This window comes from Giraffa tippelskirchi, chromosome 5 (assembly GCF_054371585.1).
Source record: "Giraffa tippelskirchi isolate mGirTip1 chromosome 5, T2T-mGirTip1v1.2.pri, whole genome shotgun sequence".
NCBI lineage: Eukaryota > Metazoa > Chordata > Mammalia > Artiodactyla > Giraffidae > Giraffa > Giraffa tippelskirchi.
This window is the reverse complement of record NC_137279.1, coordinates 161,026,579-161,043,972: the sequence shown is the minus strand read 5'-3', so window position 1 is coordinate 161,043,972 and position 17,394 is coordinate 161,026,579. Positions and strand designations below refer to the sequence as shown.

At 34.1% G+C, this 17,394-nt stretch overlaps 1 protein-coding gene across 27 annotated transcripts in view; it reads left to right on the top strand.

Moving 5' to 3' along the window:
- HOOK1 (hook microtubule tethering protein 1) overlaps window positions 1–17,394 on the top strand; it is a 208,102-nt gene that overhangs the window by 27,463 nt on the left and 163,245 nt on the right. For 26 of the 27 annotated variants that reach the window (XR_014052717.1, XM_081486661.1, XM_081486663.1 and 23 more), the window contains 5 exons: window positions 2,360–2,427; window positions 3,629–3,691; window positions 4,394–4,477; window positions 9,120–9,286; window positions 16,586–16,726. Coding sequence is in view for 26 of the 27 variants with exons in the window: in XM_081486661.1 (XP_081342787.1) it covers window positions 2,360–2,427; window positions 3,629–3,691; window positions 4,394–4,477; window positions 9,120–9,286; window positions 16,586–16,726 (523 nt within the window). In the remaining variant the exon portion in view is untranslated. Of the gene's footprint in view, window positions 1–2,359; window positions 2,428–3,628; window positions 3,692–4,393; window positions 4,478–9,119; window positions 9,287–16,585; window positions 16,768–17,394 lie in introns of all 27 variants that reach the window. The other variant, XM_081486651.1, reaches the window with a different exon arrangement.

The following is a 17,394-nucleotide window of genomic DNA, read 5'->3' as shown; positions in this document are numbered from 1 at the left end:
ATCCATTTAAAATTTATTTTTGTGTATGGTGATAGAGAATGTTAATTTTTTCTTTTACATTTACCTATTCAGTTTTTCCAGTACCACTTAGTGAAGAGACTGTCTTTTCTCCATTTTATATTCTTGTCTCCTTTGTTATAGATTTATTGACCATAGGTACATGAGTTTATATCTAGACTTTCTATCCTGTCCCATTGATCTGTACCTCTGTTTTTGTGCCATTACCAAACTGTTTGATTACTGTAGCTTTTGATTACTGTATAGTCTGAGGTCAGGGAGCCTGTTTCCTCCAGCTCCATTTTTCTTTCTCAAGATTGCTTTAGCTATTCAGGGTCTTTTGTGTTTCCATACAAATTTTAAGATTTTTTTGTTCTAGAGCTGCAAAAAATGCCATTGGTAATTTGATAGGGATCGCATTGAATCTGTAGGTTACCTTGGGTAGTGTAGTCATTTTGACAATATTGATTCTTCCAATCCAAGAACATGGTATATGTTTACATTTGTTTGTGTCAGCCTAGACTGTTGGTGGGAATATAAATTGGTACAGCCACTATAGAGAACAATATAGAGGTTAAAAACTAAAAATAGATTTGATTCACTCTTGGGCATATATCTGAAGAAAACTAATTAGCAAAGATACTTGCACCCCAATGTTGATTGCAGCACTATTTACAATAGCCAAGGCAAGGAAGCAGCCTAAATGTCCATCAGCAGATAATGATAAGGAAGATGTGGTACATACATACAATGGAAGATTGCTCAGCCATAACAAGGAATGAAATAATGCTATTTGCAGTAACATGGATGCAATTAGAGATTGTTACTAAGTAAAGTAAGTCAGACAGAGAAAGACATATATCATATGATATACTAATATGTGAAATCTAAAAATTGTACAAGTGAGTTTATTTATAAAACAGAAACAGACTCACAGGCTTAGCAAACAAACTTATGGTTGCCAAAGGTGAAAGGTGGGGAGGGCAGATAAATTAGGATATTGAGATTAACATGTGCAAACTACCATACTCTACTCAATACTCTATAGTAATCTATATGGGAAAAGACTATGAGAAAGACTGGATGTATATGTATATGTATAACTACTTTCCTGTACACCCAGAATGAACACAACATTGTAAATCAACTATATTCCAATATAAAATAAAAATTAAAACGATAAAGGAATGTTTCCCTTAGGGGAAAAAGGAAGAACACAGATGATTCATGGCAAGAGGTAAAAATACCAGCATTAACAGGAGTTTGGAAAAAACTAATTCCAACTCTCGTTCATGACTTAAGCAGTTCAAGACTTCAGTGGAGGGCTTAACTGCAGATGTGGTAAAATAGCAAGAGAATTCGAATTAGAAGTGGAGCTTAAAGATACGACTAAATCTCATGAGAAAATGTTAATAGATGAGTTGGTTCTTATGGATGAACAAAGAAAATGGTTTCTTGAGATGAAATCTACTCCTGGTGAAGATGCTGTGAAGATTGCTGAAATGACAACAAAGAATTTAGAAATTACATAAACTTAGTTGATGAAGCAGTAGCAGGATTTGAGAGGATAGATTTTAGTTTTGAAAGAAGCTATACTGTGTGTAAAATGATATCAAACAGCACTGCATGCTACAGAGAAATTGTTTGTGAAAGGAAGAGTCAGTTGATATGGCAGACTTCACTGGTGTCTTATTTTAAGAAATTGCCACAGACGACCCAGCTTTCACCACCGCCCTCTTTGGTTTTTTCTAGCAGCCATCAGCATCAAGATATCAATAAGATCCTCTGTTAGTAAAAGGATTAGCACTTACTAGAGTCTCAGATGATGGTTAGCATTTTGTTAGCAATAAAGCAATTTTTAATTCAGGTTTATACATCGTTTTTTTAGGTATAATGCTATTTTCACTTAATTGATTACAGTAGTTTGTAAATAGAACTTTTATATGTACTGGGAAAGTAAAAAATTCATGTGACTCACTTTATTGTGATTATTGCTTTATTGTTTGGAACTGAACTTATAATATCCCTGTGCTATACCTATATATGTGAATTCATCTCATAATGTTGAATATTTAACAAGATAGAAGAAATTGTCATAGTTGTCCTAAGATTAATTGCAGTTTCTTCTCATTTTCTTCTTTGTAAGAAACTTAGAGATTTTCTTTAAAACATTTATAAATATTTATATGAATATTTTTAATTATGCATATTTGTTTTTAATGGACATATTTCTTGTGGAAAATGTACTTGCATAAAGAATTATGTGTAGTGAATGAATTTTTATGTGGTTAATTGAATGGCTGAATTACTGTGGGTAAAGAGTAGAGTTTTTATCAGATATGATTTTTTTTTTAAATCATAGAACATATTCAAAATATAATGACATTGGAAGAATCTGTTCAACATGTGGTCATGACTGCTATTCAAGAGGTAAGTTATATCATAATCACATATGTATAAAAATCCTAAACCAAATTGTATAAAACTGTTCACAAAAACTTTATGGATGTATATTTCACTACTATATAAACGAGCCCTTGGCAATAGGTTTACTTATCTTTGACTTGTGTCGTCCCTTCATTCTTTTTCCCCAAAATTTCTTAGAAGGACTTCAAACCCAATTTTAGTACCTCTGCATTTTAAAAGTTAAATTAATATTAAGTTCCTTTAAGTAACTTCAGCTAAGCAGGATAAACAGCATCTTCCCAGATAGGAATTTTTATTCCTTCTCTTTTTTCTGCCAGATAGAATAATCTCCTCTGAAATTTAAAGTGTGTGTCTATGTGTGTGTGTATCTTATGTGCATTTTCAGAATGTTAGAACTGTGAGCAAATACAGTGATAATTATATTTCAGAGCCAGGTAATCTGGGTTCAATCCAGTCTGGTTATCTTAAGTTATGCCATAAAGATTCAGAATTCATTTGGCACATGTTCATGTTCATTCTTAAAGTCAGACCAGAAGGCTGAGATGAAGTCAAGTGAAGAGGAGGCCTGAGGGAACGTTGAGTGAAGTGTTAGTTTGGAAGAGTCATGACTTAAAGGGAGACAGCATATAGGACTTGAAAAGTGGGTATACCCTGAGTTTGCATTGCTGGTTTGAATTCAAAACACCGCTATGCATAAATATACGTGTCTCGCATATGCAAAAGAAATTATTTTACAGGATCTTTTTTCTCATATAATTGTAGCTCCTACATTTAAAATGGCTTCTCGGATTAGGAATTTTGCCACATCACTCATTTATAGCTATATGTTAAAAGTGCCAACTCATGTTACAGAAGAAGCATTCTTTAAAATTATTTAATGTGCTCAATTTTATGTAGAATTTGTATTATAATTTTTAGTACATTAGTATTTTAAATGTATCTATTTACATATTTCAAGCACACTCTACTTTTTGTCTTCACTAATATAATGTTTGAACATTGAGTTATTTAGCTTAAGCTGCTGTATATTTTTTATTTGAATAATATAAGAGTCATCAAATTAAGGCAAGGAAAAATTAAACATTAAACACTTTACTGTTATTTTTACTGTGTAAAAGAACTTTTTGCTTGTAAAAAAAAAAGTGAATACTTTTACTGTGTAAGCCTCAGTTTATTGTACTTAATTTTATTATTTTAATCCTAGTTGATGAGTAAAGAAATCGTGAGCTCTCCCACAAATGATGCTGTTGGAGAATTAGAACAACAGGTGAGTATTTCAGTATGTGAGAATATGTAACAGCAATAGAGTTCCTCTGTCAGTTATTGGGTTAGCCAGAAGGTTCATTTGGGTTTTCCATAACATCTTAATGGAAAGACCCAAACGAACTTTCTGGCAAACCCAGTACTCTCTTAAAGGCTTACATCAGAGAGCACATACAAGATACTTTCCTCCATGAAATTTAGACATTCTTTTGTAAGATCTTAAATATTATTATATGTTCCTTCATGAATGCAGGTAGTGTTGATTTCCACAGTTTTTAATGATGGTGTTTGAAGAGTCAAGTGGCATTAAACTTTCCTGATATTTGTTAATACATATGTAGCTCATGCTATATAGTTACATAAATAGTAGACAATTTTAAAAATTCTGCTAAATTTTAATTTATTTAAAAAGGAAATGTGATTTTTGTCACAGTTGCTTTCCTTTAATGTTGAACTCAAAGGTTCTGTACTCAAGGCTCCCTTTTCCTGGTTGTTTTACACAGTTGTTTTCTGTGGTGGAAAAGATACTCTGACTCTGTATAACCCAACCTGGGTTGTAAGGGAAATGGTAAGAGAAGAGGCAAATGCATTTGTTAATTTTGAAACTGTTTCCAACATCAGTATATATATGTGTTGTGATAAAAGTATATTTTTCAGTTTGTTTCAAAATGTGATTTACTAAGAATTAGGGCATTTTCTATTGCAGCTTAAAAGGGCCCTAGAAGAACTTCAGGAAGCACTAGCAGAAAAAGAAGAACTGAGGCAAAGATGCCAAGAACTAGATATGCAGGTACGGATATGAGAGCAATTTCCTCTTTGAATTAATAAGCCTTTTTAAATTAATTAATTGGTTAAGTGTTTTGGAGATTGGGTTTTATTTCATGGAGGGACCACTGGAAGAGTTTGCTATAGAGTTGAACATTGAAGCATAAATTTTATCATTTTTCTTTGAGAGTTGAAAATTGCTGGTGTAACTACTTCATTGAGAAGATCATTCAAATTGTAGAATTTCAACTGCTTAGATAGGGCTTAATTTGTTATTCTGTAAAAAGGGGAAATTAAAGTATCTCCTTTATAAGGTATGAGTATTAAGTGGAGTCCTTTATGGAAATACTTAGAAGTGCTTGACCTCCAGTAAATGCAGGTGCCAAGTTTGTTTTGCTAACATGTACGTGGATATGAACACGTATGTGATTCTCAGGTTCGTATGCACATACACGTTAGCAGAATAAACTGGGAATGAGAAACAGTAGCCAAATAGTTAAAGGGGTGAATCGTCAGACCAGGCTTCCTGTATTCAGAACCTGATCATGTTACTGTTGTTGTTGTTTAGTTGCTAAGTCATGTCTGACTCTTTGGCGATCCCATTAATGGTAGCCCGCCAAGTTCATCTGTCTGTGGGATTTCCCAGGCAAGAATACTGGAGTAGATTGCCAATTTCCTTTTCCAGGGGATCTTCCTGACCCAGGGATTGAATCCATGTCTCCTGAGTTGCAAGTGGGTTTACAACTGAGCCACCAAGGAAGTCCTGGTCATGTTACCAGCTAGTTGTGTCTGCTCGGACACATTGCTTAGTTTCTCTATACTTCATTTTTCTCTCTTGAGAAATGATGTGATAATAGTATATGTTTCCCTGAGTGATAATGAAGATTAAGTGAATTAATATACTTGAAGCTGTTAAAGAGGGCCAGGCACATAAGGGGTTATGTATGTGTTTGTGTATATTGTTATTATTAAATGAAAGTGCAAATATGAAATTATGCAATGTCTTGAAAAATTGTACAAAAGGTTAAATATACCATCATAATATGCTACATGTGAATTGCACTTTTCATTCAAATAATGAGCTACATAAATAATTGACTCTGAAAAGTATGAGGACAAGGAACAAGGCTTGTGGTAGCAATAGCCTTGCTTAAATATCTAAAATTATAGGGCTGGATAGTATTTCTAACCTTCATGAGTTTGCAAATGAGATGATAAGTGACTTGGTCAGGGTGATTCAGATGTGCAGGGCAGTGACAACCAGCACCAGAATCCAAATCTCCTAACTTCATCATTAAATATCCCTCCTCTATGTTTGAACAAAGCCAGTGTTTATATTTGAACAAAACTAGTGTCTCACTATGTCCTTCCCTTTCTTTCTTCTTAACCACGTGCACAGCATCTGAAATGTTTTATTTTCAAGTAAGATTATATCCTTCTTCCAGAATACTTCATGTAAAGAGTAGAGGACTGACTCATTCAGGTGTTACCAGCCTTATGTAAGATCTCTGTACAGTTTTCTGAGAAATTCTTTTTTTAAAAAAGAACACAAAATTCGGTTAAAACGTAAAATCACCCACAAAGATGAGAAAATCAGGCTCCCCTACAACTTTGATGCCAGAAAATGGAGGAACGATATCCGCAAAATGCTGAGACAGGGAAGAGCATTAACTGAAGAAACGTTAACTGCGTTAACTGAAGAAGAGCGCAGATGCAAATTCATGAGCCCTTCTTGAAAAAAAAACTGCTTGTTTGCACAATCCAGTTAGCAAACATGTTTTAATCAGAATAAAAAATGCAAGAACTCTGTAGTGAAAGATCTGGTGGTGAAGCACAACCCATTTAAATAAAGATCTATGTGCATTCTGTTCAAATTATGGTTACAGACTCTGAAACAACTGAAATTCTGACTCACTAAGTCAGGAGGAAGCCTGATTATGTGTACTTTAAAAAGAAAAGAAAACATCCCACATGAGAATTTGATGTAAGGTTTGAGAAACTGACGTAATCTTATAGTTTTGGTCTAATGACTATGGGGCCTTTGGGCAAGTTAGGAAGAGTTTATCAACAGCTCTTTCCTCTGCCTTACTCGACCGTTAATCCTGATACCTGGCAGCCATCAGTAGCTCTCCTTCACTTAGTGCAGTAACAGAGGCTGGTTATTCTTGCTTACAGTATGTTAGAGAGAAACATACTCCTACCCAGCATTGTGTCGCATATAGTGAGGCAGTGATCTTCAAACCTAAAAGTGTCTGCAAATTATGTGTGAAACAGGACTCCAGCTATAGAAATTTATGTTTTAAGTTTTTAAATAAGTTAATATGATAAAAATATTAAATCTGAGTGATGTGAGAAAAGAGCATTATTTTTTTTTAGCTTTTTGAACTTTCTTTTAAGTAGCTCAGAGAGAGAGAGACAGAAAAACTAGAGAAACAGAAAGGGACAGAGGCAGGTACAGAGTGAACCTAAACAAAATATCACCATGACATCTTGTTAAGAGATATCTAGAACACCTCTGGACATGCTAAGTCACTCATCTGGGGTGGCTCTGGAACCACTATGTGAAATACATGGTTAGGAACAAGGTTGATTATGCACTAGATTTTGAAAACCAAGTTTGCCCTTGCTCTTCTCCCTTCTTCAGGGGATTCTTATCCAGTTTGAAGACAAGGTATTATTTCTACTCTACCAGTCTTATAACAGCCCCTACCCTCAAGCTAATATGAGATATTCTTTTCTCGCGCCCCCCAATAGCATAATTTCATCAAAGCAGCACATTTTCTGTCCTGTAATTGTTTACATTTCTGCTGTAGGGATCTTAAAGGGTGCAACCTCCATTCTTTTTTGTATCCCAAAAACAGGATTGTATTACATGACAGATAATAGTCACTAAACTGCTTATATGATGAGGATGGATGCATGCATTGAATTTAGGAAGAGAAACTGTTTCCTCTTTGTCTGGGAATGGTTTTTCAGACTTTGTGTTACTCATTTGGAGGACAGCATTTGTAACTTGCCTACACTGTATTTAAGACTATATAATATAACTAGATTTTTTTTTAAAAATATTTATTTATTTATTTTTAGCTGCTCTAGGTCTTTGTTACTGTGCATGGACTTTTGCTTGTTCTGGTCATCAAGAGCTGCTTTTTGTTGCAGTGAGAGGGCTTATCATTGTGGGGGCTTCTCTTGTTGTGGAGCACAGGCTCAGTAATTGTGGTGCTTGGGCTTAGGTGCCCCATGGCATGTGGAATCTTTCTGGACGAGGAATCAAACCCATGACCCCTGCATTCACAGGTGATTCTTAACCACCAGACCAGGGAAGTCCCTATAACTTGATTTTAATTTCTTGTTATTAGCTCAGTGTGTCCATATGTAGTTCCATTCACGTAACTAGACTGCATTGATTACACCTTTTGAAACTATAAATAGCAAACTTGTGCAGTAATAAGTTGTAAAAGTGAAAGTCGCTCAGTCATGTCATACTCGGCAACCCCATGGACTGACTATACGTCCATGGAATTCTCCAGGCCAGAATACTGGAGTGGGTAGCCATTCCCTGCTCCAGGGGATCTTCACAATGCAGGGATCGAACCAAGGTCTCCCTCATTGCAGGTGGATTCTTTACCAGCTGAGCCACTAGGGAAGCCCAGTACCTTACAGTGTATTGTAAGTTATGTTAAGTCAGCCTTTTTCAAACTAATCTTAGTAAAATCACATGTAGATGTCTGGTCTTACAAAAGAAAGAAAAGAAAGAAAGATAGTGCTAAGTCATGTCCAACTCTTACGATCCGATGAACTGTAGCCTGTCAGGCTCCTCTGTCCATGGGATTCTCCAGGCAAGAATACTGGAGTGGGTTGCTATCTCCTTCTCCAGGGGAATCTTCCTGACCCAGGAATTGAACCCAGGTCTCCCACATTGCAGGCAGATGCTTTACCGACTGAGTTACTCAGGAAGCATGTCTTATAAAAGATTGCAGCCTTATCTCTAAATGTTTAAAGATATTTTTAAATGAAAAAGAAGTAGAACTAAGGGAGCAAGTAATGCTTGTTAACATAAATATGTAAGTAAAATTAAAAATGTATCAAGTACTGGTATTGATGTCATTCTAAAGTTATATGTTTATATCCAGTTTAAATCTTAAGCAAATAGTTTCAATGTGCAGTTGGGTTCAGTTTTTTGCTGCTGATTTACTAACCAAATAATGTGGTTATCCCCTGAATATACGATGTGAATCTGATAATTTTCTACTATGAACCTAAAATGGTAATTTTGTGCATATTTGTGTGTATCTCAGTTTACTAGGTAACAGCATCTTGAAAATAAATTTATACCTAAAAGGGAAACATTATTTTTTTGAAGTACGTAGGTGCATAAAATTTTAGAGACTTAGAAACAGTTTCTTCTCCAACCTAAAGCAAGCCTGAAGCTTGGAAGATACTTTCCTTTATATGTATTAACTCTCTTTTCTCTGTATTAATAAAATTAATTTTATTTCTTCTGATCCAAACCTCCTAGACCCGGAATTCCAGAGCTAGAAGGATCCTTAAGAATTTATCTAGTCTGATTGATCGGGCTAGTTAATGGCTTGGTCAGATTTAGAATCTAGAACTCCACTCTAAACTCTTCTTTGCTACTGATGCTTATATATGTTTTTGTTTTTTAGGTGACAGCACTTCAAGATGAAAAGAATTCACTAGTTTCTGAGAACGAGATGATGAATGAAAAACTTGACCAGTTGGATGGATCTTTTGATGATCCAAATACAATGGTTGCAAAAAAATATTTTCATGCACAGTTGCAACTAGAACAGTTACAGGAAGAAAACTTCAGGTAGCATTTTTAGTAGAAATCATTCTATAGTTTTATTAAACTAGTAGCTAAAAATCATAATAGCAACAACTGGTTATTAAGCATTACAACGCATGTTTAGAATACTAAGTGGATGAAAATACTGTCTAGTATAAGTGGTTCCTGTCCTCGCAGGGCTAACAATCCAGTTAAGCAAGTGGGATACATGTATAAAAGCAAAACAATTCAAAATAATGTACGATGAGGGCCAAATGAAGGCCATAGGCAAGTCCACGAGGAATTTAAAGGAATGATTGCTGAAACCTGGGGAGAAGAGGAATTTTTGCATAGGAGAGGAAATTTGATAATAAGTGGAAAAAATATATAAATCTCACACTAAAAGGATGCTTTTCATATCAACTTTTATATTTCTTCTTTTGGAAAAAAAAAGTGTACATGTAACCTTTGATAAACATTATTTTTTTGTGTGCTTACCCCTGAGCCCTGCAGTGTAAGGCCCTGATAAATAGGCACTCCAGTTGTACTGTATGTGTTTTTTTGTTACTTTGTTTTGGTATGATTTCAAACTTACTGAAAAAAGTTGCAAGAATAGTACAGGGAGCTTCTGTATATCTCTCATTCAGATCTGACATTTGTTTGACAGTTCTATTCATTTGCTTTAGCATAGTCTTTACATAGTCACATAGTTTTGTTTTTTGAACCATTTGAGAGTAAACTGGAGACATACTGCTTTACCCCTATGTACTTCAGTATTTCTTAAGAAGAAAGATATTCTCTTATAAACCACAGCATAGTGAATTGGTCAAATAGTGAATTGAAACAAATCATTATCTAATGTACAGATCATATGCAAATTCTATCAACTATCTCAGTGTCCTTAAAACTTAAGTTTTTTCTTGTTTCAGAGTCTAATCTAGGATCATGCTTTGCATTTAGAAATGGATTCTTACTCATTGAACTATAATTCCATTATTATCATCATTTATTTTTATGTTTAAAGTGTCCCAGATTTGACCACTGAGAAGCCTTTCAATTAGCCATGTGTCTTTACAATATGTTGCTATCCTTCTTTGAGTATTTTCTTCTTTCTGGCACAACAAAATGCTCCACACTCTAATTATTCTTCCTTGAGTCTAGAATCAGCCATTTCTCCAAGAAGTCCTGATTCCTTTTAGTGGAGAATATTATTCTAGATGAATTTTTCTGTCTAGATTTATTCTCCACTAAAAACAAAGGTCTATGGTCTCAGTTCAGTTCAGTCACTCAGCTGTGTCTGACTCTTTGCGACCCCACCGACTGCAGCACGCCAGGCTTCCCTGTCCATAACCAACTCCCGCAGCTCACTCAAACTCATGTCCATCAAGTCGATGATGCTATCCAACCATCTCATCCTCTGTCATCCCCCTCTCCTCCCACCTTCAGTCTTTTCCAGTGAGTCAGTTCTTCACATCAGGTGGCCAAAGTATTGGAGTTTCAGCTTCAGCATCAGTCCTTCCAATGAATATTCAGGACACATTTCCTTTAGGATGGAGTGATTGGATCTCCTTGCAGTCCAAGGAACTCTCAAGAGTCTTCTCCAACACCACTGTTCTTTGGCACTCGGCTTTCTTTATAGTCCAACTCTCACATCCATACATGACTACTGGAAAAACCAGAGCTTTGACTAGATGGACCTTTGTTGGCAAAGTAATGTCTTTGTTTTTTAATATGCTGTCTAGGTTGATCATGGCTTTTCTTCCAAGGGTGGTCTAGATGAATTTTTCTGTCATTGCTTCTGGGCCACCTTGGTATACAGAGCTAGGAAATACACTTGTACAGGTTCATACCATTCCATGTTTGCACACATGTGTCTATGCCTATATCTATTTATTTTCATAGCTACAATTATGAACAGTGAATTCATATTATCATCTTCTATTTCAGTCCAGTGACTTCAGGGTACATTCTGATTTTCTGCATTTCCATATTGTAACTCCCTTCTCCAACATTGAGAAACCTGACTTCCATTTTCCTCAACAGATTTATTCATTTACTCAATCCCAAAGCACATTTGAAGTAAGAATTGCTAATCCATACCTTCTATAAAAAGGTAATGCTACAGTGCAAACTAATGCTACACTTCAGTATGTTTACAGTTCTTTTTTTAAGATAACGTTTACATACCGTGAGTTGAGTGAATAGCACTGTTTGGCATCTTTTATTTAAAGCATACATTGTGTAACTCACACTTTTATCATTTGATAAATCATTTCTGTCACTACAGAAAGCTCCTCTGTGTCCCTTCCCAGATACCCACTATGTCCCAGAGACTCTTCTAATTATTTTCCACTATAGATATGTTTTCTCTGATCTAGAACTTCTTAGAAATTGTAATATGAATGCTTTGGTGACTGGCTTCTTTTGCTCAGCATATTTGTGAAATCTACCAATGTTGCTGAATATATCAGTTCATTTTTTTTTTTATTGCTGAGTAGTATTCTGCTAAATGGAATTATTGCACATTTTAACACATTTTGCTTACTCACTTTCCTTTGGATGGACATTTGAGTTTCCAGATTTTGGCTAATATAAATAAAATGGATATAAACATTGGAATATAAAACTTTTGTGAACGTATTTTTTCATTTCTCATTGGCAATTACATAGAGTGGCATTGCTGAGTCACACATTTTGTTTGTGTTATATTTAAAAGATACCAGAAAACCATTTCCCAAAGTGGTCGTATTGTTTTACATTCCCACCAGCAGTACTTGCTGGTTGCTTTAGTTACTCTGCTTATATAACGTAAGTTGGCCTTATCAGTCTTCTTCATTTTAGTTATTCCAGGGAATGGGTTAAGAGTGTTGAATTGTGGCTTTAATATGCATTTTCCTGATAACTAATGATAATGGTAAGCACCTTTTCATGTGCTTATTTGTGCTATATTTTACTATGTGAATTCCCTCTCTACACTGTTAGCCTATTTTTAAATTGGGTTGTTTGTCTTTATTACTGAGTTGTAAGAGTTTAAAAAATATATATTCTGGTTATAGAATCTTTGTCAGATATGCATGTAATAATATTTCATCTTTTCTGTAGCTTGCCACTTCATTTTTCAAATGGTGTCTATCAAGAGTTAAAGTTCTTCGATGAAGGGTGATTTATCAGTATTTTTAAGATTAGTGCTTTTTTATGTACTGTCCAAGAAATCTGTCTACTCCCTACTCATGAAAATACTCTAGTATTTTCTTCTAGAAACTTTATAGTTTTATCTTTCATAGTTAGGTCTGTGATCCATCTTGAATTGATTTTTTTGAAAATAGTGTAATATGTGGGTGTCAGACTTTACTTTTATTTCCCTTATGCGTATCCAGTTGTTACCGGTATCATCAGGTGAAAAGATTTTTATTTTACTCCATCAAATTGCTTTGGCACCTTTGTGAAAAATGATATAGCCATAAAATTTGGGTCATTTTCTGAGCTCAGTTCCTTCCTGCTGATCAATTTGTCTGTCTTTAGCCCTTAAGACATGATCTTGACTACTATAGCTCTAGAATAAGTCGTTTAAAATCAGGTCGTGTGAATATTCCAACTCTTTATTCTCAGAATATGTTTTTGACTCTTCTGTCTTTTTGCTTTTTTTGGTCAGTTTCTCTTAAAAACCGTTTGTGATTATGACTTCAAGTTGTATATGATTGATATCTTAACCACATTGAGAATTTCTGTTTTATGAATTTAGTATCTTTGTCTATTTGTCTTTAATTTCTCTAGCAATGTTGTGTTGTTTCCAGCATAGTTTTGTGTGTGTCTTCTGTTCATTTTATTCTCAAATATTTAATTTTTTGCTATTACAAACACAGTTACAAAAATTATTCTGAAAGTTTCTGCTAATATATAGATACACAGTTGATTTTTATATGTTGAAACTTTTATATCTTGAACCTTAACGTCTTGCATTTGAAAACTAGTGTGTCTTGCAAAGTTTCCTCTTTTTTTGTTTAAACAACTTTATTTTATTTATTTACTTTTTTATTTTTTGGCCGTGCTGCACAGCATGCAGGATCTTGGTTCTCTGACCAGGGTCCAGTCCCGTGCTCCTGCAGTGGACGTGCAAAGTCTTAACCACTGGACCACCAGGGAAGCCCTGCAAAGTTTCTTAATTCACTTACTGATTCTAGTAGTTTGTTTTGGTAAAAAATCCTAAGGAATCTGCAGTCATCTATTAATAGACCTTTACCTCTTCCTTTTATTATTTCTGCCTTGTCTTTATTTTCCTTGCTTTGAGCAGGAGCAAACATCTTGCTGTGTTCTGAGTCTTAGGGAGAAAATGTCCAATTAAGTACTATCAGGTATGAAGCTAGGTATAGAGTTTTGTTTTTTTTTTAATATTTATTTGTTTATTTTTGGCTATGCTGGCTCTTTGTTATTGTGTGGGCTTTCTCTAGTTGTGGAGAGTCGGCAATACTCTCTAGTTGTGGTAGTTGTGGAGAGTGGCGGATACTCTCTAGTTGTGTGCCAGCTTCTCACTGCAGTGTCTTGTTTCAGAGCATGGGATCTAGGCGCACGGATCAGTAGTTGTAGCACGTGGGCTCTAGAGCACAGGCCCAACAGTCCTGGCACAGGGGCTTAGTTGCTCTGCTGCATGTAGGATCTTCGCAGATCAGGAATCAAGCTTGTGTCCCCTGCATTGGCAGGCAGATTCTTTACCACTGAGCTACCAGGGAAGCCTGCTGTCGAGTTTTTAAATTGGCTTTTTATCAGATTGGAAGAGTTCTCCTTTATTTCTGCCTTGCTAAGAGTTTTTTATCATTTATCAGTGTTGATTTTTGTCTTAGGACTCTGTGCATCTTGAAAAAAGATGGTTTGGTTTTTCTTTTTTATTCTTTTAATACGATTAATTTTTGAATGTTAAAAGAATTTGTATTCCAGAGAAAAACCACCTTGGTCATATTTTCTTATCTTATACACATATGACTGGATTTGATTTGTTGATATTTTGAAAGTATTTTTGTGTCTTGTCTTTATAATAGATACTGGTCTATAACTTTTTTCTCTTGTAATGTCTTTCAGGTTTTGTTATCAGAGTTCTACTAGTCTCATAGAATAATTGGGAAATACTCTCTCCTCCTCTATTTTCTGAAAGAGTTTATGTAAGAATGACATTATTTCTTCCTTCAATATTTGATAGAATTAATCAGTAATACAATTGGATCTGTGGTTTTCTTTGTGAAAGGGCTTTTAATGACACATATAATTTCTTTAATGGTCATAGGCTTTTCAGATTTTCTGTTTCATATTATGTCAATTTCCTAAATTGTTTTTTTCAAGTTACATATTTATTTGATTTACGTTGTTTAATTTATTGGCATGAAGTTTTTCGTAATATTCTATTTATGGTCCCTTTAATGATTGTAGGAGCTGTAGTGGTGTTTCCTTTTTCATTCTTGATGTTGGTAATTTGTGTTTTCTTTCATTTTTCTTGGTCACCCTTGCTAGAGGTTCATCAGTTTTATTAATCTTACACCCTTTATTAATCAAACAGCCTTTATTAGTTTCCCATAGTGTGAGTTTTAGATCTCTTTTCTTTATTCCTTTCCTTTTACTTACTTTGGATTTGATTTGCTCTTCTTTTTCTAGTCTCCTAAAGTTAGATGATTGATTTTAAGCATTTCTTTGTTTCTACTATAAGTCTTTAAAACTGTAAATTTCTCTGTAAGCACTGGTTTAGCTGTGTCCCTAAAATTTGATTGATTGCATTTCTGTTATTATTCAGTTCAAAATATTTTCTAATTTCCTCTCTGATTTCTTCTCTGACTCAGGAATCATTTAGAAATGTATTTTTTAATTTCCAAATATTTAAGGCTTTTCTCCAAACTTCTCACTGTGACTGATTCCTAATTTAATTTCCTTGTGGTTAGAGAATGTAGTCCATAAGACTTCATTCTTTTTACTATTTATGATACCTGTTGCCCATCACATGTTTTATTGCAGTGAATATTCCATGTGTACTTACAAAGGATGTATATTCTGTAATTTTTTACTGACATGTTTCACAAATATTTATTATATCAAACTGGTTAGTAGGGTTATTTAGATTTCTTCCGTATTTGACATTTTTGGTTAGTTCTTTCATTTATTAGGAGACTGATGTTAACATTTTTGACAATAATTATGGATTTGTGGATCTCTGATTCTGTCAGTTTTTGCTTCATCTGTTTTAAAATTTTGTTTTTAGTTACATGTAATTTTTTGATATGTCTTTCTGATGGATTGACCCTGTTATAATTGTGAAATATCCATACCTTTGGTAATACTTTTTGTATTAAACCTTTTTTTTTGATGTTAATATAAATACCCCAGTTTTCTTTGCTTATTATTTGCATGATACTTATTTTCATCTTTTTACTTTTAACCTATTGTGTCTTTATATTTAAAATGTTTCTTATAACTAGTATATATTTGAGCCTTGCTTTTTTATCCAGTCTGATAGTCTCTGCCTTTTTAATTGGTGTGTTTAGTCCTTTTGCCCTTTACATAATTTTTGATATGGTTGTGCTTAGGGTCTATCAGTTTGCTATTTTTCATTTGTCATATCTGTTCTTGTGTTTATTTTTCTTTTCTGCATTATTGTCAGCTGATCAAATAATTTTTTAATATTTTTATCACTATATAGTCATTTTAATTTTTGTTGTTGCTTTTGGGTTCAAAGTATTTATTCTTTATCACAGTCTATACTTAGAGTTCATATTTCACCACTTTACATGCTATGTACATTTTTGGGTAACTTTATATGGTTTCTCTTTTTCTTTTGAGATTAAAATTCTGTTTGAACTAGAGAACCAGGCTCAGTGTTTCAGGGTGATAATGAAAATTCAGAACATTACTGGCTTATCAGTTCTTACAAGTAACCACACTAATGCAAGATGTTAATAATAAGGGAAGCTGGGGAATGAGACAACCATGAGAGAATATATAGGAACTTTGTACTTTCTGTTCAGTTTTTCTGAAAAAAAGTCTATTTTTTTAAGTAAAAAAAATCATTTGACTGTAAGTGTTAAGAGTTTACTTTTGGACTTTTAATTGTCATTGATCTATATGTCTAGCTTTGTGGTAGTACAACACTATCATGATTACTGTAGCTTTGTAGTAACTTTTAAAATTGGAAAGTATGAGTTCTCCAACTTTTAAGCTATTGTTTTAAAACTAAGGACTAGAAAGTAGCTTATTCCTTTAGTTTTTCTTTTTTTGAATGTGGAATCAAAGAAACATTTGCTAAGCTCATGTCTCAGTAAAAACAAATAATGGAAATTACATTATAAATACTTGTTTTCTTTATGCAAGGCTTGAAGCTGCAAAAGATGATTACCGTGTTCACTGTGAAGAACTTGAAAAGCAATTAATTGAATTTCAACATAGGAATGATGAATTGACTAGTCTTGCTGAGGAAACAAGAGCCCTGAAAGATGAAATAGATGTTCTTAGGTATGGCATGTCTAAATATAATTATGTCACTTCTCATTTTGGTATTCTAGATTTTAATTAAGGAATCTTACGGTTATACCTGTGTATCAAGTATTGATCAGTTTTTATCCAACTTCCTAGTCTTCACTTCTTTTATGTTTGTTGATAGTTATGAGAAGTTTTAGGATAATATTTGATTCCTGTTAGGACAGATTTTCATATTAGAACCATAAACCTTTTTCTTATTTCTGATTAAAGAAAACGATACCTTTTTCTTAAAAATTTGTAAGCTGAGTTATTTTTAGATACATTTGACTTGACCTTCTTGAACTTACTAGTACATCTTGTGAAATTTTTGTGTAAGAAATGTATTCTCACAAACCATATTTTGACATTTGATAAAATATAGATAAGAATCCTAGCATTTATTTCAAGATTATCCCAGGTTTTCTTATTGTCTTTGACAGTACAAAGTTTATAATGACCTTTGCCTGTTAAATGTTAAGCAAAGAATCTGTTTAAATGATTTTTTTTTTTATGTTCAGTTCAGTCACTCAGTCGTGTCCGACTCTTTGCGACCCCATAAATTGCAGCACACCAGGCCTCCCTGTCCATCACCAACTCCCAGAGTCCACCCAAACCCATGTCCACTGAGTTGGTGATGCCATCCAACCATCTCCTCCTCTGAC